Here is a 24,378-nt window from a genome sequence, read left to right on the forward strand (position 1 = left end):
GGTCTCCCAGCTAGGTGGCATCCCTGAGTCTTCTGGGTACCAGAGCTTGTACCAACTCCACCCCGGGACTGGTCACATGACTTCCATAATGGCCCTCATGTCAGCCCTTCTGGTGGTGGTACACCACAGTCCATGGTCCTCTAGTCAGAGCTTCCCCTATAGGAAAAATGTTTTTGCAAGTCTGTGTAGCATTTCCATTTTCAAGTATTTTATGTATATTATCCCATTTGACACTGTGTTTTGCAAAGGAGATAAAACAAGTGAGGCTTCTAGGCTCCTATCCATGAACCCATGTCTAGTAATTGGTATAGCGCAGACGAGTGCCAAGGTCCCCAAGCTCCAAGATCTCCTGGTTGGTCCCTCCTTCCATGGTGTAGCTTGGAGTAGATTCACAGCCAGGCAGAACAGAGGCCACACCCCTGTCACATTTGCCGGCCAGCTCTCTGGGCAGGGGAAGCCTCTGGTTGTTGAATATGGAAGGAGACCATATTGGTGGTTGGTAGTACAGTGCCTGCCTGGAGTAGACCCTCAGCAAGGGGCACTGGGTCTGCACATCTGATGGGCATGACACAGCACAAGCTCTGATGGGAGATGCTGAGGGAGGGGGTAGATCCATGACACAGAGGGAGCAACATGATCCCTCGCTGTTTTGATTGTTTTTAGCAGAAACCAAGTTGTGTTACAATTCACATGAGCCTTGTTAAGTGGGCTTATGTATTAAACAATGTAATTTTCTTTTTTTCTTTTTGAGACAGAGTTTCGCTCTTGTTACCCAGGCTGCAGTACAATGGCACAATCTCAACTCACTTCAACCTTCACCTCCCTGGTTCAAGCAACTCTCCTGCCTCAGCCTCCCAAGTAGCTGGGATTACAGGTGCCTGCCACCATACCTGGCTAATTTTTGTAGTTTTAGTAGAGATGGGGTTTTACCACATTGGCCAGGCTGGTCTCGAACTCCTGACCTCAGGTGATCCACCTGCCTCGGCCTCCCAAAATACTGGGATTACAGGCATGAGCCACTGTGCCTGGCCTTGGACAATCTAATTTTAAATAAACCAATCCTCATGATGACTTTAAAAAATTTCCTTAGCAAAGCTAAGGACTTGTGCTAATACAAATATACATGATCAAAATATTTTACTGATTTTGTGCAATCAAAAAAGTTGGGGCATCCATGGTTTAATACCCAAGCTTTGAAATCTCTAGTTCTAGTTCTAGCTCTGCTACAAACTTGGTGTGTGATCTTCATCCAACTATTTAACTTATCGGATTCACATTTCCAGGCTGTGAGATGGAAATTACAGTCATGTCTACTTCATAGAGATTTTGTACATGCAAATAGATATAAACTGCCAAAAGCTGTGTACAGCGAGTGCATCATATTGTAACCAGTGCTAATTATTGAGGAGTGCTATATTGGTAACTCTTTTTTCCCCAAAATGTGAAGCTTTCCTTTTTAGTCTTGATTCCTGGATAGCAAGACATTCTTCACTTGCTATCCCTTATGGTAATCTATGATTGTGGCCATTTGAGGCTCACAAATGGAAAGAATGTATATTGTTTTCATTCTGAAGCAAATAAAATTTCTTACATCGCCATGCTCAGAGCTGACTCTTTCTGTTACTGTCTTGGAATTTTTTTCTCCTGAGTGACCTAGTTTTATCTATTCTCTTCAGATCTGCAAAAGCAAATGGCACAGTTGTTAAAGAGAAATTCTCATTCTATGGTAGTTGAAAGCAATATCTCCATTTTCTAAACAAAGAAAGCTGTTTGTTATATTTTAACTTTTTAACTATTATGTAATATTCCACTGTCCTTTTTAGAGCATCACCGAGGATTGCCCTTCAAAGCATCAAACATAAAAAATTGTTATCTGAAGTAGGATCTCACCTTCCTCACACAGGGCCTGTATTGCACATGGTGGCCAGAGCCCCTGGAGCCGTGCAGCCAGCAGTGGCTCTCCTAAGTCGTCTGCAAGGCAGCTGTGCAAGAAGTACCTACAGTGGGTTCCCACCCCAGTCCCTCTGCTTCCTTCTTCCCCAGGCTGGCCAACACAGGAGCGAGGTCCAGAACTTCCAGCCACTAGTGCACTTTAGCACCTATGAGCTGCATTTGTTCCCTGACTATCCTTACTCACTCATAATTAAGACGTGCTGAAAATTCTCTCAGAATTTAAATTTTGCTCACTGAAGTAAAGCTGGCTATTTTCTCCCTTGCTTATTATTACTATTTTTTGTAAATAGGGTTTTGTGTTCTAATCAGGGTGGCATGCTGGACCTGAGCCTTTGTTTCACACAATCTTTGTTCTTCCCTTGGCAGGTGGGACAGAGCCCCACCCTCCCCTTCGAGTGAGGTGACAACCTTGTTTTTGTTAGCAGTTCTGAGCCTTTCTGCTGCCACACAAACCCAGTGGCCTGGAATCATGGTAATTTCTTATAAGCCACACAATTATTTATAACCAAGCCATCTCAGATCCTTTCTGGAACAAACCGGAGTTTATATATATATATAAAACTCTTTTATATTTTACATGTATACATTATATATAATATATCTTAATATCAGAAACATTTTAATGGTATAACTTCTTAATAGAACATAATATACAGCAATGTTTTTTCCTCTGCAACCAGAACCAATTCAAAATATATTCACTTGAACTATTTGTTAATTTTCACTCATCTTAAATGTCATTACAATGTATTGACTAAATTGAGATGTTTGAAAATTTTAGTAAGTTTTACAAAATAGCATTGTCATATGAAACAGAACAGATAAAACTTGAAAGATTATATATTTTGTTTTCTTCTAACTTTGTTAGAATTAACCTTTTATGGTTTAAATGAACTAATGGGCTATGCTAAGTAAATTCTGTTTTTATAAAATTTTTAAGTATGGATTATTTTGAACAAATATTCATGCAGATATATTTTTGGTTCATTAATGTCATAAATTTATTTTAATTGTGATAAAAAGCACATAACATAAAACGTACCATCTTAACCATTTTTAAGTGCACAGTTCAGTAGTATATATATATTTATTACACATTGTTGTGCAACCAATCTCCAGAAGTTTTTCATCTGGCAAAACTGAAAATTGTAACTCCACGCCCATTATCAAGTCCCTATATCCTCCCAGCCTATGGCAATCACCATTCTACTTTCTGTTTTTATGATTTTGACTTATCTTGTTAAGGAGTTGAGTTATCTAGAGCAGTCCACTTACAAAGGTAATCACTCAGTATTTTCCTTTTTGTGGTTGGCTTATTTAATTTAGCGTAACATACTCATAGTTCGTCCATCTTTTAGCAAGTGTCAGCGTTTTCTTCCTTTGAAAGGATGAATAATGTTCATTGTTTATTCATCAGTTGATGGACACTTGGGTTGCTTCCATCTTTTGGCTATTGTTGAGTAATGCTGCTATGAACATGGGTATGCAGATATCTTTTTGAGACACAGCCACTTTAAGGCTTAGCTACATTCTGCTCTGTTAACTTGACTGATTTTAACAGATGAAGAAATCAGTAACTCAACGTATAAGACCAGCCTCATTTGGCAGTGTTTGTCACATGGTATCATAGGATTATAAACAGAAGCAATGCAGCCTCAGTACAGCTGAGTGAGGGGGCTGGAAAAACCTGAATTTTCCTGTATAATTTGAATTTGAATTCTGATTTTCCTGATTAAATTTCCTCTATAAATTCCTGTATAATTTGCACACAGTGAAATTCATCCTTTTTACTGTATAGTTCTGTGAACTTTGACAAGTGCATATAGTCATGTAATCATGACCACAGTGTAAATATAGAACAGTGTAAATATTGTCTCGAAAACCTCATATCTGGGTAGATGTATCTGAATGAGGCACAAGCCCACATCCCTGCTGCAGGGAGGCTGGGAAAGTGAGCATCAGTTGTTTTCAGCCTCAGGTACATAAGGTGAAAACTTCCCTACACAAGGTGGTAGAGATAAATGCTGTGCCGGGGCCAGAAGAATGGCAAATGCATGTGACGTTAACTTACCAGCATCTGGGATTTTCATGTCCCACTATGTCATAGCTTTCCTGCCTACCTAGAATGACTTGGTGTGGCTGAGATCATGGCATGACACATTTGCCTGAGGTGAAGAATGTATAATGCAGGGCCCCCAAATTCCTGGTGTTCATGTCACATTGGGAACCCAGAAAACCTTCTTTGCATGTTGTCCATGCTGGTTCCTCTCCATGGGCTGTCTTTCCTACCTCTGTCTGCCAGAACCAGGTCTTGCCTTTCTCTGGGGTCCCGCTTGAGACCAACACCTTAAGAATCCTCCATTCTTCCTTTCTCATGATCTATTCTTGAACTTGTGTTCAAGGTCGATCTTGGTTTTGTGAGGCCTAAAACTTTTACAGTTGTGAAAGGGCCTTTTCCAGAAAAAGTTCAAAAAATGTAATAAATGCTCTGCTAGGACCTCTCCCAGGGTTCATGCAATTAAGTAGCCCAAAAGCTTAAGCTTCCTTAGCACCACTGTCAGTCTACTTCTGCTTGTATTCATTCTTTCTTTTTTCTTTCTTTCTCATTTTTCTGTATTTAAAAAATTAAGGTTGCCTTTATAAAAGCAAAAAAAAAAAAAAAAAAGAAAACTTAAGGTATAATTTGCACACAGTGAAATTCATTCTTTTTACTGTATGGTTCTGTAAGCTTTGACAAGTCATATAATCACGACCACAGTGTAAATATAGAACAGGTTCATTTCCTCCAAAACTTCCCCCATGCCCCTTTGTAGACATCATCTTCTTCTCCCCGACTGCCAGTCTCTGGCAGCTCATCTGTTTTCCATCTCTGTAGTTTTGCCTATCATCGTTTGTCTTTCCTTCCATACTTAGCATATGCAGCTCTGCCTGCCACCTTTCTTGTTCTGACACACCTGGCACCCCAGCCATGTTATGACTTCCCTGAAAATAAAACCTCTGACCTTGAGGTATCAAGTTGGATTAGAAAAAGCAGAGTTTGAAGCCAGGTAGAGCATTTGAATCCAGCTCATTCAGTTAGCAGCTCTGTGATCTTGTGTTGGCCTCAGAATCTGACACAGAATAGGAACTGAATAAATGTCTGTTGGATGAATGAATGAATGAATGAATGAATTTAACCTCTTAAAGTCCCAGGTCCCTTCTGCGTAGGAGGGGATAATAGTAGCCCCCTCATCTGACTTCTGTGGGGATCAGTGCCTTGTACAGTGCCTGCTGGGCATGATAAAGCCCTTTCCTAGGGCTTTTGATATCCTCTGCCAGATAGACATATGCATTCAAAGTTGTCTGGGCCCTGGCGGAGGACATCAGTACCTGCTGTGTGAAAGCTAGGAGGGCATCAGCTGAGCAGACAAGTCCCCAGAAAACCCCACAGATACCAGCTGACCACCCCCCCAGTCCATCTCAAACAGTTCCTCACACTTTCCCCACCACGTTTTTCATGGTGCACATAGGAAAGCCCAGAAGTCCTGTTCTCAGCCTAAATATATACCATGTAGGGAGCTTTAGATGAAGTCTACCAGGAGGAGAAAACTGTAACCCTTTAGCACAGGAACCTCTGGCTCAGAGTCAGGTCTCTGGCTCTGAGTCCTGGAGCGGGCGTGGGTGGGGGCCTAAGCTGGGAAATGGGTGACCACAGGGCAGTCATTGTAAATGAATCTTCTCTTTTCTACGAAACAGACTCAGCAGGACTCATCACAATTATTGTGATGACAGGAATCATTTATTTGTATAACTATCTGCCTGCTGCCCACTTTCCTATCAGATGGCCCAGGGCACACAGTTGGTGCTCAGCACATATTTAATGATTGAATGAAAAATATTTTGTGCTTAAAAGAATTGACATTTGAAGTTACTATTTTTGTAGAAGGGAAGGGAATTGATATTTGTCAATCATCTAGAGTATCTCTGGTATGTTAAATCTGTACCTACAATTTCCTCGTTTACTCTGCATAGTGGCTGTTGAAAGTAGGTGTTCTTGGTTTCTATACTCAAGGAAACTGGTTCAGAGTAGTTAAGAAGCATGCTGGCCACTCCACAGCTAGTCAGGGATGGAGCTGGATTCAAACTCAGGTCTGTAGTCAAAGCCCAGCCTCTTTCTGCCACATACAATAAAGCTGAGTTTCTTAAGAATTGGGATCTATCTCTACAATTAAGATTTTAAAACAAACAAAAACAAGAGATTCAGGCAGACATTTGTGGTTGAGGGATTTGTGTGGGTTGGATTGTAGAGTGCAACAGTTTCAATTGGAAATTTACAGAATGTTTGTTCCTGCTTGCATCAGACTTTTCTGTTTTGTGCTTTCCTAAGTTGGGTTTGGGAGCATAAAAATCCAACTTAAAATGGATTACAGCTTTAAATAAGCAATGAAATCCCCTCTTCATGCTAAGAGAGGCAATGTGGACTGGGGAATGGTCATGGTCTTGGAGACAGGAGGCATGGGTTTGCTTCTCGTTGGATAGGAGAAGGGTTTTGGAATATCCCTCAACTACTCTGAGGCTCAGTTTTTTTTTAATCTGTAAACTGGGAAAGTAGTCTCCCTATCTCAGAGGGGTACACTGCAGATCAGTTGAGCAAATGAGCAAATGAGATGTTAGTGAGGTGGGTTACCCAAGGAAGAGATGTGTCTGTGTTCACTCTCTCAAATCTGCAGAGAGGAGCAGGATCTGAAGCTAGCTGGGAAAGGAAAGATTACAGAGAGGCTGGCAGAATCACATCCCAAGGTGAAAAAGAAGGACATATAGCTTGTTTCTGTTTTGCCAAGAGCAGCTCAGGTCAGGAGAGAACCTCGTTTATGTGAATAGTTATGTACTTGAAACCCTTTAATTATACTGTCACCTGATGTCAGTAAATCTATAATTCAGGGGCAGAGTGGAATTCCATTAGGCAAGGAAGCAGGCCGCAGTCTTCCTCCCTCTCACCTATTCGTCATTCATTCATTCAGAGACCAGCTGCAGACTCTCAGCCACATACTGAAAAGTCAGGAAGGCAGTGCATCATAGCAGTGAGGAGATGGGCAGTGGAGTTAGACATGGGTTTAACTTTGGCCTCCTTCTCTGACTAATTGTGAGACTCATTTATTTTCACTAAACCTCAGTTTTCTCATTATTATGAGGAAAATGATAATACCTGTCTCAAATGAAGATTAAAAGTGATAATCTTGGTAGGTAAGTTTGCGCAGTGAGCACTCAAAAATAAATGGCTTATAAGTCACAATAATACAGTCTCTAGGGAGCCAAAATGCACAGTGGGCCAGTTCTGTTGTTTTCCTATTTTCTCCCTGCAGCGTGTTAGAAAGTCACTGTGAGTTAGCTGAAGCCCAGGTATTGGGATGCATGGCAACCAAAGCCCAGGTGGTTTGCTGTGCCATGGAAACCTAAGCTGTGTGCCCAGATGGAGCAACTCTTTTCCCAGATTAAGCTTCTAGGGAACCATCGTGAGTGAGGATATTCCCTGGCGCAGTGTAGTAAAGGTCAGAGTTTCTCTAGCACTTAGAACCCAGTCCCACAGCATATCTGAGACAGTCTTTTCAGGGCTAGAGGATCAGTGGGCCTTGGACATGCATTATGGTTTTGGGAATACTTGTTTTGCCACACATGGACCTTCTGACATCAGGAAGATACTGGTTGTCTCAGAGCGTGGAGGCCAATGCTCAGGTCAACTTGATCCATTTCTGGAGACCTATGACACACCTCACTTATGAATGTGAATTCCTCTGAATGCTTTGGTTTTTTTAAAGATCAGATGTATAGAGGTGAAGTTGGTAAAATTCACTCTTTTTAGTGTGAGTTTTAATTCTGAGTTTTGGTAAACATGTAGTTGTGTAAACAGCACTACAGTCAGTTATGCAGCAGGTCCATCCCTTCCCAAAATTCCTTCACATTCTTGGAGTCAACAGCCCCAACTCCCCACATCTAACCCTGGCAACCACTTACCTGGTTTTTGTCCCTATAAACTTCCCTTTCTCAGAAGAGCACATACCAGCCTGGCCAACATAGTGAAACTCCGTCTCTACTAAAAGTACAAAAATTAGCTGTGTATGGTGGCTCGTGCCTGTTATCCCTACTGCTCAGGAGGCTGAGGCAGGAAAATCACTTGAACCCAGGAGGCAGAGGTTGCAGTGAGCTGAGATTGCACCACTGCACTCCTGCCTAGGTGACAGAGTAAGACTCCATCTCAAAAAAAAGAAAAAAAGAAAAGCATATAAATGGAGTCATAACACATGTTGCCTTTTGAGTTTGCTGCTTTCACTCACAGTAATGCATTTGACACTCCAAATGCTTTTGACTGCTTCAAGGTTAGGCCTGGAAAGTTAGTGGCATTCCTATACACCATTAGTAACCAAGAGAAAATCTAATTTTAAAAATTCACAGTACCACCAAAAAAATTAAAAAACAACCCAAAACCTGAAGTGCCTAGCAGTAAGACAAAACATGTAGATCTTTATGGAGAAATTTACAACATATAACAAAAAGACATTAAAAAAGACATGAGGAAATGGAAGCCACCATGTTCACAAAGAGAAAACTTGAAATCATAAAGATGGTGATTCTTCCCAAGTAAATTTTATGAATACAGTGAAATTACAATCAAAATCTAAATAAGGTTTTATATGAGACTTGACAAACTATCATTAAATTTATATAGAAAAACAAAGGATGAAGAATAGCCAAGATTCTACATTGAATTCCTAATTAAGAAAAAAGAATGGTTGGCTGGGCATAGTGGATCATGCCTGTAATCCCAGCACTTTGAGGCCGAGAGGGGTGGATCACGCGGTCAGGAGTTCAAGACCAGCTTGGCCAATATGGTGAAACCCCATCTCTACTAAAAATACAAAAATTAGCTGGGTGTGGTGGCATGTGCCTGTAATCCCAGCTACTTTGGAGGCTGAGGCAGAATAATTGCTTGAATCCAAGGGGCAGAGGTTGCAGTGATCTGAGACTGCGCCACTGCACTCCAGCCTGGGCGACAGAGCGAGACTTCATCTCACACACACACACAAAAAAGACAATGGCCAAGACAAATTTAAGAATATCAGCATTTATTATAAAGTCATGTTTGTTAATATTATGGTTATTGTAAGGACACTGTGTTATAGGTGCATGGTTAGACAGTAGATCAGTTGAATAGAGAGCTGAAAATAATACTTATGCATATTGAAAACTTTATATATAATAGGTAGCACAGCAAATCACTGGGATGGGACAATTGGGATCCATATAGAAAAGAATACAATTGGCAGGGCGTGGTGGCTCACGCCTGTAATCCCAGGACTTTGGGAGGCCCAGGTGGGTGGATCACGAGGTCAAGAGATTGAGACCATCCTGGTCAACATGGTGAAACCCCGTCTCTACTAAAAGTACAAAAAAAATTAGGTGGGCACGGTGGCGAGTGCCTGTAATCCTAGCTACTCAGGAGGCTGAGGCAGGAGAATTGCCTGAACCCAGGAGGCGAAGGTTGCGGTGAGCCGAGATCGCGCCATTGCACTCCAGCCTGGGTAACAAGAGCGAAACTCCGTCTCAAAAAAAAAAAAAAAAAGAAAAGAATACAATTGAGTTCCTAACTCACATCATACATAAAGATGAATGAAAACCTAGTATTGAAAAAGCAAAACTTTAAAACTCTTAGAAGAATATATACCTGACCAGGATTTCCTGAACAAGATAGGAAAAAAGCTGTAGAAGACTGATATATTTGTCGATATAAAATGTAGTTACAAGAAAATGTGCCACAAACCAAGTTACGAGGGTGTATATTGAGGAAAGGCATTTGAAATACATATGTCCAAGAAAGGATTTATACCCCAAATTGACAAGGAATTCTTAAAAATCACTAAGAACAAGATAAACTAACGGAGGGACATAAACAGGGTAGTTAAGCAGCCCAAATGGCCAAAAGGCATAAAAAGTTGCTTGGCTTCACTGGCCATTGAGGAAATGCAAATTGAAGCAAACATGGGATACATTTTACACCCATCACACTGGCAAAAATTTAACGGTCCAACTACATAAGTTTGGCAGGAATGGGGAGTATTTTATACTTGCAGGAAGGACTGTAAATTGGTACAGTCATTCTGGCAAGTGGTTTTGCATTATCTGATAAACGATGCTGTACCTTCTAACCCAGCAGTTCCACACTATGTAGATACCCTAGAGAAGGTCTCAAATGTGCACAAGGAGACATGTATAATAATGTTAATCACAGCCCTGTTTGTAAAGGGGAAAAATAGGAAAGAACCTAAGCATGCATCAACAGAATAAACTATAATATGTTCATATGGTAAAGTGGTACACAGTGGTTAAAAAGGATCTAGAAAAACAGGGTGCAGGTGCCACATACCTGTAATCCCAGCTACTTGGAAGGTTGAGGTGGGAAAATCATTGAATTCAGGAGTTCAGGACCAGCCTGGACAGCATAGCGAGACCCTACCTCAATACAAATAAATTTTTTTTTAAATGATCTAGAAACACAAGTGTCAACATGGATCAAATTTCAAAAACATAAGTTTGACTGAAAAAATTTACAGTGGAATATGTCAAGTGTGTTTCCATTTACAGAATGTGTAAACAGGTATAAACACTTTATGTGTGGCTCATGTCGTTAATAAAAACATGATGAGAATGATAAACACCAAATTCAGTATAGTGATGACTTTTTGGGAAGAGGGAAAGGATTGTCTCAGGAAAGTGCATATAGGGGACTTCAGATATATCTACCCTTGGGTTTTCTCCAGGTTAAGAATAATAGAGTATTTATTGGAACGCCAAAAGGAGCTGAAGAACCAAGGAACATTCTTCTGTTAGAGTAGACAGCAAAAACTTTCTTGGAGATTAATTCTCATAAGAATTGATAAAAATGGATTTACACGATTTTAGAAAGTATCTTCAGAGAACATAATTTTAAATTATATTTTTATTATATTAACAAAAAGCACAAAATGTAATCAGTATAAATTTTAATACATTTTAATGCTCAGATGAAACTGTGTGCCTTCATGAATTAGAAGACTATGCAAATGTATTTCCTTGGGTACTGTAATTTTTTTTAAAAATTGTGAAATAAAGCTGGGTGCAGTGGCTCACGCCTATAGTCCCAGCACTTTGAGAGGCTGAGGTGGGTGGATCACTTGAGGCCAGGAGTTCAAGACCAGCCTGGGCAACATGGAGAAGCCCCCAGCTCTACTAAAAATACAAAAATTAGCTGGGTGTGGTGATGCACACCTGCAATTCCAGCTACTTGGGAGGCTGAGGTAGGAGAATTGCTTGAACCCAGGAGGCAGAGGTTGCAGCAAGCAGAGATCATGCCACTGTATGCCAGCCTGGGTGAAAGAATGAGACTTTGTCTCAAAAAAAGTTATGAAATAAGATGTGTACCATTTGATATACAATTGAAATTATAAAACAAGTGCTCAGGTCAAGAAACAGACCATTCCAGAATCCCTTGGGTGGCATACAATTTCTTCAGTGTGATTTGTTTTTTAATGATATAAACAGCTATATAAATAGGCTTGTTATTTCTCTTACATTTAAAAAGTTAATTTTAGAAAAAAAATTAGTAGCATTGATTTTTACATTTTCAGCACAATTTGGGATTGTGACATGTTGGTGCAACTCTAGGATCCCTGAGAAGACTGTGGAAAATACTGGTTTGTTTCATGGTTTGCAGAGGACTTGGCCACAGTCAGCAACTGCAGTGCCACAGCTTGTAGTTGTGTCCTAGGCCAGCAATAGCTACCCTGCAGGCCCTGGGGAATGGTGAGCAGCTCTCCTCAGTGACATTATGGTTAATTCATGTGAGTAATCTCTCTCTTCTGGATAGAGCTCCAGGAAGTTGGTAAGCAACTTGAGAGCTGTGTTTTCCCTGACACTGGCCAACAGGCTAGGTATGTGATCTTTACCATTTGGGGCCACACACCTCACTGGAGCATTTACAGTTTTTCCTGGGACACTGAACTTTTTTTAAACTGTTGGGGTTCAATAAAATGGCCCTTGGTGTTCAAAGAAATGACCCTTGATGGCCGGGTGAAGGATCAGAAAACAACACATTAGTCTAGAAACTAGGTTTCTCAGAAGTGGCACAATTGACATTTTAGACTGGATGATTCTTTGTTGAGAGGGGCTGTCCGGTGCATGATAGGACGTTTAGCAGCGTCCCTGGCCTCTGCTCACTGGTTGCCAGTAGCACCCTCTCAGACAGAGAGTGTCTCCAGACATTGCCCAGATTACCCTGGGAAACATGATCACCTGAGTAGGGAACCACTGCATTGGAGTATAGTATTCACATGAGACTCATGCTCCCTTCTGAATGCCACAGCTGTGGAGGAGGTGAGTGGAGAGGCTGGATGAAGACCCCTAACTTGGAGCAAGAGGAAGAATGAAAGGCAAAGATAGGAGAAACACTGCAGCCAGATCCATGGAGCCTTTACACAAGGGTGGGGCTTCGGGGTAACAGTTAATGACAGTGGGGAGAAGGGAGGGTGGGTACAGAGCTGTGAGGTTCGAGCTCCCTGCAGAGATAACCCAGAGGAGTGTGTTAATGCAGAGCCTGGTCTCTCTAGAGGATGGCATTCCAGCCTTCCACTTTCCCTCTGCTTGAGCCCACCTTGAGCATTGAAGGAGCTTTAGACCCTTCCATTTTACCACTTTTTTCTAACTTTGTAGAAAGTTATGTAAGTCTAGCTAGTGGGCTGGAGAGAGATTGAAATTGCTTGTTTGTTACTCAACAGACATTTCAAGCACCCACTTAAAGGGGAAGGTGCTGTGCCAGGCATGAGGGACCCTCCTGATTGCCCAGTACTATATGATCTGACTAAGGAGACAGACTCAGCCGGCACAGGCAGCCCCGTTGTCAGGCTGCCTGGGTTCAGATCCCAGCTTTGCACCTGGCTGTTGTGTCTCCTTGGTTGAGTGAATAATGATGCTAAGCCTCAGTGTCCCAGTCTGTAAAATGGGGTAGTAAGAATTCTTTTTTTTCCCTATGCATGTGAGAGGATTAATTGAAAGAGTGAGTACAGCTTGTGGAACAGTGTCTAGCATTAGTAAACACTCAACGATATAATATTATATTATTTTAAATGTGTTATTTTTGCTCCTACTACATAAGGCCTGTCACAGGCTTAAATAGTATCAAGATAATTGAGGGGGGAGTAACCAAAGACTTCATAGAAGAAGTGGCCTTTTTGAGATGGGTCTTAAAGGATTAGTGGGGCTTTAACAGGAAAAACAAAAGAGTTGTGGGATTGGGGGAAGATCCTGTGCTAACATTCAGACAGAAGAAAGAGCAGCCAGGAAGTCACAGACTGCAAGTGAATGTGGCTTATCAGGGGACAGCTGCTGGCTGCTGGCTCTATGAACCTGAGGCTGAGGGAGGGGTGGGAACCAAGGCTGGTGGGGCTGGTGGAGAAGGGCCCTGTGGGAGCACTTGGTCTGGAGGGGCAGAAGTGCCAAGCCCCTTTGACTTGGGCCTGCTTCCTTTCTTATTTCTTCCCTCCAAAATAGGTTAAGAACTGGACATTTTCATCCCATTTCCCTTTCCCCGGGGCAGTGAGATGCTATGTGTTACTGAGCTTTTAGAAACTGAAAAGAAAACTCATGTGTGGAGGGACCTTGTGCTGTCAGGCAGAGGATGCTGGCAACCTGCTCACTCCAGAAGAGTCCAGCCAACCTAGCACAGGCCTCCCTGTTGTGCCTTCCCTGCTCTGTGACCACTCAGAGGGTGTCATGACCCACTGGGGTTCATGGGGATCCCATCAGTATACTTTTCACCTGTCTCTCCTCTGCTGTTCACATGCTGCCCCAGGGCAGGGGCTGGAACCCATCCTGGCAGACATGGGTAATAACCAGGCCACCTGTGCCTGAGGAGCGGTGTATTTATTTCCCCCCAGAGTCCATGGCGTTGTGCCCGAGGCTTTGCTGAATCAGCCTGGTGCTATCTGGCGTCCACCTCGCTGCTGAGACCTCGGTCCCAAGGTCACGAGCATTCCCTGGCTGGTGGTGGCTTTAACTTCCCTGTTCTGATACTTATTGAGCCCTTCCTGCTGTGCAGGGCACAGGGGTGTGTGATGAATGAGGGACGCCATCCCTGGCTTTGTGGAAGACACAGTCTTATGGGAGACACGGACCCTGAGCTGACTGAGTGGACACAGTGGACAAGAGAAAGGGGCAGGTACAGGAGCTAAAAAGGCAGGGGAGCCCAATCTTCAGGGGGTGACCAGGTCAGGAAAGGCCTCCCTGAGGAAGAGAGCCTCATGGATACCTGAGAATGCCTGGGAGGGGGCAGGCAAGGAGGCAGTGTGGAAGAGTGGGGGACTTTCCTCACCAAAGGGGGCAGTGACCAAACCTAGTGGGCTTCCCCAGCCGCCTCCCCCATGACCTGGCTGCTGTCTTTGGCACTACCCTCTTAAATGTTTCTCCCTCACCCCGAGTCCTACCTTTTTCCCTTCCTTCCACCACTCTTGTCCCCCCACTGGCTCATCCTGCTCCTCACACAGGTCATTTCAGCCTTCCTGGAGGGTGGGTGGCTGGCTCCCCAAGGCAGTGTACAGTGGTGACAAGAAGCCAGGTTTGGAGCACAGTGGCCTGGCTGGGCTCCGGCCCCTGCCTTACCCCTTGCTGGTCACAAGGCCTTAGACAAGTAAGTGACTGGCTGCTCCGTGCATTGGAGTCCTATCTGTAAAAGGGGTTCCCTGGGACAAGGCAGTCTAAGTGGGATAAAGCTGTAAAGCACTTCACATGAGGCCTATGTGAGCCAAGAGCCACCCTTTCAGTGGCAGAAACGGACTTGGTTCTGTTAACTTTGCTTTCCCTGAAAACTTGATGATTGTGGAATGTCAGGGTGTTCCCTGGCAACAGTGCTCATGGTAAAGCTGACCCCTCCTTGGTAAATTGCTTCTGGACTAGGAGTTCTCTGTACAGCCTCTCAATACCCAGTGAACCACAGCTTTGGGTTTCTTCAGTATGATGTCTTCTGTAACTAGGCTGGCTCCTTGCAGGGACCCTGAACTCTCCATCTCTGGGGTTGTCACAGGAGATGCCACCTCTGTAGTGCCTGGACCAGGCCTGCTCCTGCAGGTCAGCTTGACCCTGAGTTGGCACCTGGGGTGGTCTCATCTGTCAGCTGAAAAGATTAAACCTCCAGCTCAATTCATTCATTTACAAACATCTGTTCAGAACCTACTATGGGGTAGGTTCTGGGAACACAGTGTTGAGCAAAACAAATCCATTCTCTGCCCTCGAGGCACGTACAGTTCTGTGGAAAGAGGGCTGTCAATCAAAGCATCACACAACAACAGTAAAAGAACACCCTGATAACAGATATATTGTGCTATGAATGTAATGGGGAGGTTTGAGCTAGTTAGAGAGGCCAGGGAAGAAGTCATACTGGAGTTGGGATATGGTGGATGAACAGGCATTAACCAGACAAAGAAGGAGGGAAGGAAGGCTCCAGAAGGAGAGAACAGCACAGGCAAAGGCTTTCTGGGTGGGGGATAGTGCATGGTGGAGAGAATGAGGGCAAGTAGAGAGAGCTCTGCTGTGCAGGTCCTGAGAGGCAGAGCTGAGCATGAGATCATTTAATGACCCAACGCAGCCCTGGGCATAGATCAGTGAGAGCTGCTGCCCAAACACTGTCACGCTGCTGGTATTTTTGCTTCTTCATCTTAAGAGCAATGAGAAACAGGCTAATGCAAGATGGGGATGTATTGGTAGGAAGAGGGTTTGGCCTGATTGGATTTACAATATGAAATATTAAGAGTTTATTCTGGCTGCAGGATGGTGAGATCAAGTCCGAGGGGAGTGAAATTTGAAGGAAAAGGTTTTGATGGAGAAAGAAGCCTGAGGTGTTTGCAGGCTTAATAGAGCTTCAGAGGGGCTTCCATGACCCCAAACCACCCTTCCATGTGCCAAACCACAGATTGAAGGAAGGTGGGTGTGGGCTTTAACAGAAGATAGAGGTGCCCAAGGGTGACCCAGCCATGAGCAGAACACCTTCAGGGCATTCACAAAAATAAATTAAGCCTCACAGCACTTTCTTTAGCCTAGAGGACTACTCTTGGCGTTGAAGACAGACATTTTCCATTAAATAAGATGAATGAAAAGTCATATTTCTCTTTGTCTCTCTTCCCTCCAGGCTTATATTTGGCACCCTTTACCCTGCGTATTATTCCTACAAGGCTGTGAAATCAAAGGACATTAAGGAATATGTAAGTAGTACTGTGTATTTTGGAAGGAGTTGGCTGGAATGAGGTGGGGTATGAATGTTGGGGGAAGAGGATGCACTCCTTGCCATAGCACTGGACACAGGGAAAAGGAGTCTCTTCATCACAATTCTCATGAGGCATCTTAGGAGTCCTCTTTCCTGTCTAGACCTTCCCCTGCCTCGACCTAGAGTGTTGAGGTGAGGAAAGCAGGGAGGTACAGCAAGAGGTGGTGACATCTGGAATTGGAGGTCTCTCAGCTCTGCCACAAGCCACAAGTGACTTCACCTCTCTCAGCCTTGATTATTTGTCTGGAAAACACTCTGTAGACCATCAAGCACCATGACTGAGAGACAGTCCAGCACTGAGGGCAGGAGCATGGGTCCTAGAGTCCGGCAGAGCTGGGTTTGGCTCCTGGTTATGCAACTCTGTCCCCATTCCATTTCTTTCATTCCAACTCCATAGTTCAGGCTCTGTTGCTCTATAAACTTTTGAGGGCAGGGGATTTTCATCATCTTATATTTCTTTTCTTTTTGAGATGGAGTCTCACTCTGTCACCCAGGCTGGAGAGCAGTGGTGCAACCTTGGCTCATTGCAACCTCCGCCTCCCGGGTTCAAGCGATTCTTCAGCCTCAGCCTCCTGAACAGCTGGGCTTACAGTTATGTGCCACCACACCTGGCTAATTTTTGTGTTTTTAGTAGAGACGGGGTTTTGTCATGTTGTCCAGGCTTGTCTTGAACTCCTGACCTCAGGTGATCTGCCCATATCAGCCTCCCAAAGTGCTAGGATTACAGGTGTGAGCCACAGCACCCAGTTCCTATATGTTTTCTGTAGCACACTGCAGAAGGCAAGCACATAGGAAGGGGATCTGGGAGATACTGGTTGAAGGGTAATATCAATTACTGTCGGATGATCTGGGTGCCCCAGTCACCAGCCCTGGATGTGCCGGGCACCTTCAGGCAGGAGAACCATTAGACTACTGCTGACTGAGATAGACCTGCTGGGTTGGTGGTGAGGGAAGGGTGCTGCCCTTCCCCACATAGGACACAAACTCAAAGTGCAAAAGGTGTGGATTTTGGGTATCAGAAGACTGAGGTCAGTCAAGACTGACATTTGAATCATGCAGTGCTGAGCAAGTAGCTTAAACTTCTGGGAGCCTCAGTGTCCCCACTGAAACAGTGTGGTGGGTAATAGCCATGCCTTTGCCTCTTTTACTCAGATGTCCCTTGGCAGGTTTGGCATAGGTAAAGAAACAATTCAAAGTGGGCTTAGAAAGTCAGTATTTTTTTTTCTCAGATTTCCCAAGAGGTCTTTATGATGGAACCAGGCATCTCCAGATGAACTGCAACTAGAACTGACCCTGCACCCCACAATCTCCCACTTTCCCAGAATGATTTGCCTGGGCTTGCATCTTGCTGTTCCTAAGCAGAGGGCTCCAGAGGCGGGTGATTTCTTCTCTGGAGACCGGGTCCATGGTATGTGTGAGGGAATCTCAGAATGCACGCTATAAATAGCTGTTAAATTGCAAGCACAGAACCTTCTGATTCTCAATTGACTTGGCACAGGGCAAAGCATTAGGCAGCCTCTTCTAGCCCTCACTCTCTTAATTCTTTCCCGCTTGCAAGCTGTGCCAGGGAAGGAGGCCTTACCAGGGTAGCATAAGGTCTGATCCTTCACTTTGCAGGGGCAAAAACAACTCTGTCAGCTCTTCTGAGAGAGATCAAACCCTGGTAAATTGTTTTATTCTGACTAAACTCACAGAATCCTGGTTTATAACTAGAATGACAATTCATTAGAGTGAAAACCATAATTGATGAGCAGAGCAGCCATTTGTGTTGGCTGCTGAGCACATGCTTTTCCCAGTAGGGAATGTGCAAGAGTTAAGATTAGAAGGGTTCTTGGCAAAAAAGGAATCTGAAAAAAGGAGCCAAGTATCAGGAGAGAACTGCTTCCTTTCTCTGCACTCACACTCCTGTGTTTCCTTCCTGCAGTCCTTTTGACTAATGGACCCATTTTATTCAAGGGAGAAACCTGAGAATTTCCTTAACACACCCACACCCACATACCCACACACCCACACACCCACACCCACACCCACACCCACACCCACCCTCACCCTGTTGGTGACTATGTCCCTTCATCCCTATCTCCTGAATAATCTTCCAAACCAGGTCTGTCTTCCCTCTCTGCTGCTGCTCTCAGAAACAAGATTCTCATCGTTTTCCGTAGGTTACAATAGCCTTCTATATTAGTTTTTTATTGTCAGCATTACAAATTACTGTGAACTTTGTGGCTTAAAACAACACCTGTATATTATTTTATAATTCTGAAGGGCAGAAGTCCAAGTCCCACTAGGTTAAAATCAAGCAGGTCTGTGCTCCGTTTGGTGGCCCCAGTGGAGAGGCTATGTCCTTGCCTTTTCCGGTATTCCTGCATTCTTAGGCTTGTGCCCCCTCCTCCTCCTTCTTCAGAGCCAGTAATGTTGCATCTCTCTGGCTGTTCTTCCTTAATCACGTCTCGCTCAGACTCACTGGGAAAAGTTCTCTACTTTGAGGATTCAGGTGATTACATGGGGCCCACTTGGGCCATCCAGGATAATCTTTTCATCTGAAGGTCCTTAACTTAATAATTCTACAACGTCCCATTTGCCATATGGGGATTAGGACATGGACATCTTTGGGGAGCCATTGTTGTGCCTGTTGCACTTCCTAACTGGTTCTCCTGCCTCCTGTCCCTCCTTTCCCACTCTGTTGTCCACATGACATCCAGCGCCACTTAAAAATTGAAGTCTATTTATTTCACTCCCCCAGGTCATTTAATGGCTGCTTATCACCTGCAAGATCGAGTGCAAACTTTATTACACAGCATTTAACACCCTTCTTGATCTTTCTCCTTCCTACTTCCCAGCCGCTTCTCTGCACATCTTTAGTGCTCTAGATCTCAACACCCAAGGTGTGGTCAGTGACCAGCATTATCCACTTCACCTGGGAGCTTGCTTGAACTGAAGACTCTTGGGCTTTCTGTGGAAGGCACAGAAATGGTTATCATGAAGGAAGTTTTGACTCGCATTCCCCTGCAAGTAGGAGACATGGTATGTCATGTAGGGCCACACAGGGGAACCACCAGGGCTGGTCAGGAAGCAGAGGGAGATCTCCTAAATAAAAATGCGCATTTTTCACAGGATCTCTAATTTAGAAACATTGCTTAGGACATTTATAGCTGCTTATGTCTTTCCAACCAAACTTATTATAACTGGATTCAAGGTTTTGGGATGAAAATTTACACAGAAAGGAATTTATGGGAATTTGTAGAATTAACTAGATAGCAAGAGAAAGATACCCAGGAACTGGGGAGGATCCAAGGACGCTGGGTGGTGCTGACGGCCCAGCTCACGCCGTAGGAAAGGGTGTGATTTAGAAACCTCTGCTGAAGTCACATCTTGTATACTGACTGCCTGTGCTTTCGAAGCATCCCCTGACAGTGCAAAGTCCTGGATAGGGGCCCAAATAACAGGACTTGCCTCCCACAAAGATGCTCGTGTTGGGAGATGTCCCCTGGTTTAGAAAGCTTTGGATGCTGAGTAGTCAGGAAAAAAATAAATAACCAATATAGCTGCCTCTTAGGCTGCCCCCAAACTACATCCAAGTCCACACCCACTCCTTTACCCATATTCCAGCTTTAAAAACAAGCTTCCAACAAGAATTCTATGCAACTCACTCACTTGTCAAATCCAGATTCCATCAGTTGCTGAGTCCAGCTCCAGGCCCAGTATCTCTGGGCAAAGTCCTCTCCTCCTCTGGTTCTGACAGGACCCAACCTTAATATTCAGCATTCCAAACACTGAATCATTCATATTGTTTTTTATTATACTTTAAGTTCTGGGGTACATGTGCAGAACATGCAGGTTTGTTACATAGGTATACACATGTGATGGTGGTTTGCTACATCTACCACAGGACACCCATTCTGAACTCGTTCTCAGGTTTTCCTGATGCTTTCCTCTTCCACCATCCAATTCATGCTCCCGTTGCCCTCAGTTAGAGCCTTAGTGGGATTGGTTCCTTATCCTGTAATGGGACCCAAACCTTCATTCCTGAGGAATCTGAGGTCTTGGCAGTTTTGCCTCTGTAGGGCCATAGTAATGACCCATTGACTTTTACTCCTGAACAAGACAGTACTAGGAGGTTCCCCCGAGGCTGTTTGACTTCCATCCTCTCTTCTTTCTGCCTCATTGTATAGCAGCAGTCCTAGTTCCCCTTGGTAATTAGGATTGGTTACTCTCTCAAAGCCCATAAGCCCCTTTATCATCTATTTCCTACTGGCATGAATATTGTGAAGCCACCAGGAGACAGTGTAAGTCTCTGCTTCCACTTCACTGAAACCATTTTGTATCCCCTGGTTGAAGCATCCATCCCTCAAGTACTAAACTCATTAAGAAGCAGAGATCAGAGGTTTGAGGATGAGAAGCAAAAATGTTGTGAGTGGGTTAGACCAGTGATTCTCAAACTTTAACATGCATGTGAATGAACAGCGGATCTCCTTAAAATGCAGATTATGGTCCAGTAGGTGTGTGGTGGGGTCTGAGATTCTGCATTTCTAACGAGCTCCCAGAGGATGCCAACAGTGCTGGTCCACAGATCTCACTTTGATTGCAAAGAGCTGATATTAGGCTTAATCACAGATTAAGGAACCCTCATTTCCTTGATTCCTGAACCTTTAGATTCTGGATAAGAAGCAGGGCCATATGTTGGTCACTGGTTCAGAAGAGAAACTACACCCTCCAGGACTGCACACCAATCTTATAAAATACTGGCTCCCACCTGATTTGCTTTCTGAACCCTCCAATGCCAGATAGTACTGTATAAGGCCAGCCACTACAGAGCATTGGGTGCATGGTAAGATCAGTGACTTCCCAAAGCATCAGCCTATTGCCTTATTTCTTTTGCTACAAAGGAGGGTTCTTGATGAGAAACAATATTGTGTAGGATACATCAAAAAGAAAAGGGTATCCCCTGAGTCCACAGCTTGTTGTGTGGCTGCCAGAAGCAGAGCAGTAGGAAAAGAAAGTCCACATGCAGAAGAAATGAATATTTTAGAAAAGACCCTATGCTGTTCACTCCATGAGGGAAGGGCCCAGGTGGGATGAACCTGCTTCCAGAAGGCTGGCTTGTGCCTTGAGATATGGTGTCATCCTGGAGATGCTTGGTCATTGATGCTGGCAGCATGGTCTCTGAGCAGTGGTTTTGGCCAGGTCAACCTTGGTGAGAGAGATTCCTCATTGCTGAGCCCATGTGCTACCTCTGTCACTTCCATTTGGCTGCTTGGTACGAGAGCCCATTGAACATGCACTGTCAAGCCTGAGGAAAGACGCTGGCCAACATCTACAGCCTGGCTGTCTCACGTACTCAGTCACTAGGAGCCTCCTCTGCTGTGGGACCTGTTAGTGAGCATAAGCGTTGGGCCACAAATATATTCATTCTCTGGGCCCATTCACCTCATTCCCAGACCACCTCAATAGCATTCTCTCAGCCTCACTTCCAAGAACCTCATCCTCTAGACAGAGCCTTGGCTGGTGTTTGAAAATGTACCTGGGATTTGTTTTACTCAGGGTGGAAATGACTGTCATGAAGGAAGAAGTCTAGAATTAGGAGGGCCACATGCTGTGTAGGGTCACGTGGGGAAGCGCCAGGCCAGTCAGGAGGCTGACGGAGAGTGGGAAGAGTGGGCAGTGGCCTTGGTTGTGGTTTCTGTGAGAAAGGTAAGGCAAGACAGGGTAAGCGGATTTCAGACTGGCTAGGTGGAATCACTTCAGCAGGCTCCAAGGTGTGGGCGCTGCCTCTAGTTGTCCGGTACCTGGCTCTGGGGTGGTTATGGTTGGGGAATATTGCTCAACATTTGGGAGCTCCATAAAGGAAGTAATTTAGAGTATAGGCTCTGGATTGGTTAGTTTGCATATGAAAGGTGTTCTGGGGCTAGGCTAGCCCTGGAAGGGCAGTCTCTCTGTAATCAGTGAGGCCCAAGATGCCAGAGCATTGAGAATACAGAAAATAAGTAAAATGGAGTTCATATACCCGGTGACAGTACATGAAGATTAACTCAGGGCATTTCTCCCTCCAGGCTAAGTGCCCTGCTCAAAGTCCTGCCCGCAGGGGAGTTTCACTTCCCCACTCTCCCAGGGTCACCCCTGACTATATAGCCATCCATAGTAAGCTTGATCTAGCAGATGGTGCAGTCATTTGTAAAGCAGCCTTGAATCTTTTCTTTGTCATTTGGCACAGGGAATTCCCTGTGAGGCTGAAGCACAGGGGCCAGATGAAAGAAGAGCGTGAAAGGCTCAAGAAATTGAGTGTGTCTGGTTAGAGGAGAGTCCAAAGGTGAGGTGAGGCTAAAGAGATAGCTTTGCTCCTCTGCAGCCCATAGGGAGGCCTTTGGCAGGCTGCCAGAAGCTCTGGCAGTAGGGCAGAATGAACCACAGAATTTTAGCCAGCCACTGTGGCTCATGGAAAGTCTCCAGGCTGCTTCCCACCCTCAACCCTGAAGCTTCTTGCTATGACTGAGGGTCACAGCATCTTTCCCGTCTCTTCACTCCTAGCTCCTGCTCCTGACCAGTTTAGAGAGACTCTCCAGTCATGCTATCAGTGTTCCATTTGTCCAGGAGAGTTAGTCCTGGATATTACCTCTCAAATTGGCCATAGCTCCCACTCTCTGACTGAAGGCCCACCCAGGCTCCTCATCCGTGTCTTACAGGGAGGTTTGGATAGAATCCTTCAAACCTGGAAAATTACATTTCAAGCCTTGGGGAAAATAACTGTCATTTAATTTCCACAAGGAATGATGGGGAAAACCATTTCCTAGTAATTTTAGATGGATTTGGTTTCCATCTCTGAGTCACCAGTGTTCCATTGACCTTGTTAGCCTTGATGAATCATTCTGAGATCCTTCTTTATGCATGAAAGTATTTTAAAGTAAAGGAGTGCATCATGGGAACTTCTTCAAGAGAATGCATTAAGTCCCCTCTCTGCCATGGCTGCAACATCTCTGTCCATAGCCTCAACCTCCCTCCTGAGCTTTGTTCTTGCCTTTCTAGGAATCTTTTGGGCATTCTTCTTGGCTGCCCTGAGCCACATAAAGCTGAATCTCTTTTGCCCAAATTGGCTCTTTCTTTACTTTCTTGTTGGTGCAAGTGGCCCGATAATTATCAGTCACTCATACCCTGACCTCAACAGGTGCCTCTCTTTCCATGTTTATGAAGTCATCTACTCAGTAGCCACTCATAGGGAGATCTATTGCCTCACAATCTATCTAATTCTGTCTTTTCTTCTCAAAAAGCCATCTAGACAGTATTTCTCAAAGTATATTCCTTCTTAACCGTTTTGAAACCATTATTTTTGTACCATTCACAATGCCAGCATTCTAAGCCAGTCATTTGAAACATATTCGTTCAGTACCTATTTGTCAGGAACTGTTTTAAGGACTAGAGATATAATGATGTGTAAGAAGAACTGGTCTCTATGCTCAGGGAGCTTACAATGTAGCAGGAAAAGCAGGGAATACACAGGTACTTTCAAAGTAGTGTAGTAAGTGTTATGACAGGGAATGTGTGTGGTACTGTAGAGAAAGACAAGGAGGGCCAGGTGTGGTGGCTCACACCTGTAATCCCAGCACTTTGAGAGGCCGAGCTGGGAGGATCACTTGAGGTCGGGAGAACGAGACCAGCCGGACCAACATGGAGAAACCCCATCGCTACTAAAAATATGAAATTAGCCAGGCATAGTGGTACAGGCCTATAATCCCAGCTACTCAGGAGGCTGAGGCAGGAGAATTGCTTGAACCTGGGAGGTAGAGGTTGCAGTGAGCCAAGGTCGCACCATTGCCCTCTAGCCTGGCAACAAGAGAGATACTCTGTCTCAAAAAAAGAGAGAGAGAGAAAGGAGAGTACCCTCCTCCTTGGAGAGTACTTACCCACACTTTGGGTAAGTCCTAGAGGAAGTCACATTTTTGCTGAGATCTGAGGGCTGAAATCAGAGGCAAAAAAAGTGCTCTGCTGAGAACTGAGAGGCTCTCTATGGTTGGAGTGGAAAATGTGAGAGCATAGGGGTGTGGATGAGCTTTTGATGAAAATCAGTAAGGACCAAATCACGGGTATGGTGGATCACACCTGTAATCCCAGCA

At 44.3% G+C, this 24,378-nt stretch overlaps 1 protein-coding gene across 6 annotated transcripts in view; it reads left to right on the forward strand.

Annotated features, from left to right (window-relative positions):
* Window positions 1-24,378, forward strand: part of REEP1 (receptor accessory protein 1) — a 118,201-nt gene that overhangs the window by 39,381 nt on the left and 54,442 nt on the right. For all 6 annotated transcript variants that reach the window (XM_035273402.3, XM_035273399.3, XM_078348957.1 and 3 more), the window contains exon 2: window positions 16,139-16,211. In XM_035273402.3, the coding sequence (XP_035129293.1) occupies window positions 16,139-16,211 (73 nt within the window). The remainder of the gene's footprint in view (window positions 1-16,138; window positions 16,212-24,378) is intronic.

Source organism: Callithrix jacchus, chromosome 14 (genome assembly GCF_049354715.1).
Source record: "Callithrix jacchus isolate 240 chromosome 14, calJac240_pri, whole genome shotgun sequence".
Taxonomy (NCBI): domain Eukaryota; kingdom Metazoa; phylum Chordata; class Mammalia; order Primates; family Cebidae; genus Callithrix; species Callithrix jacchus.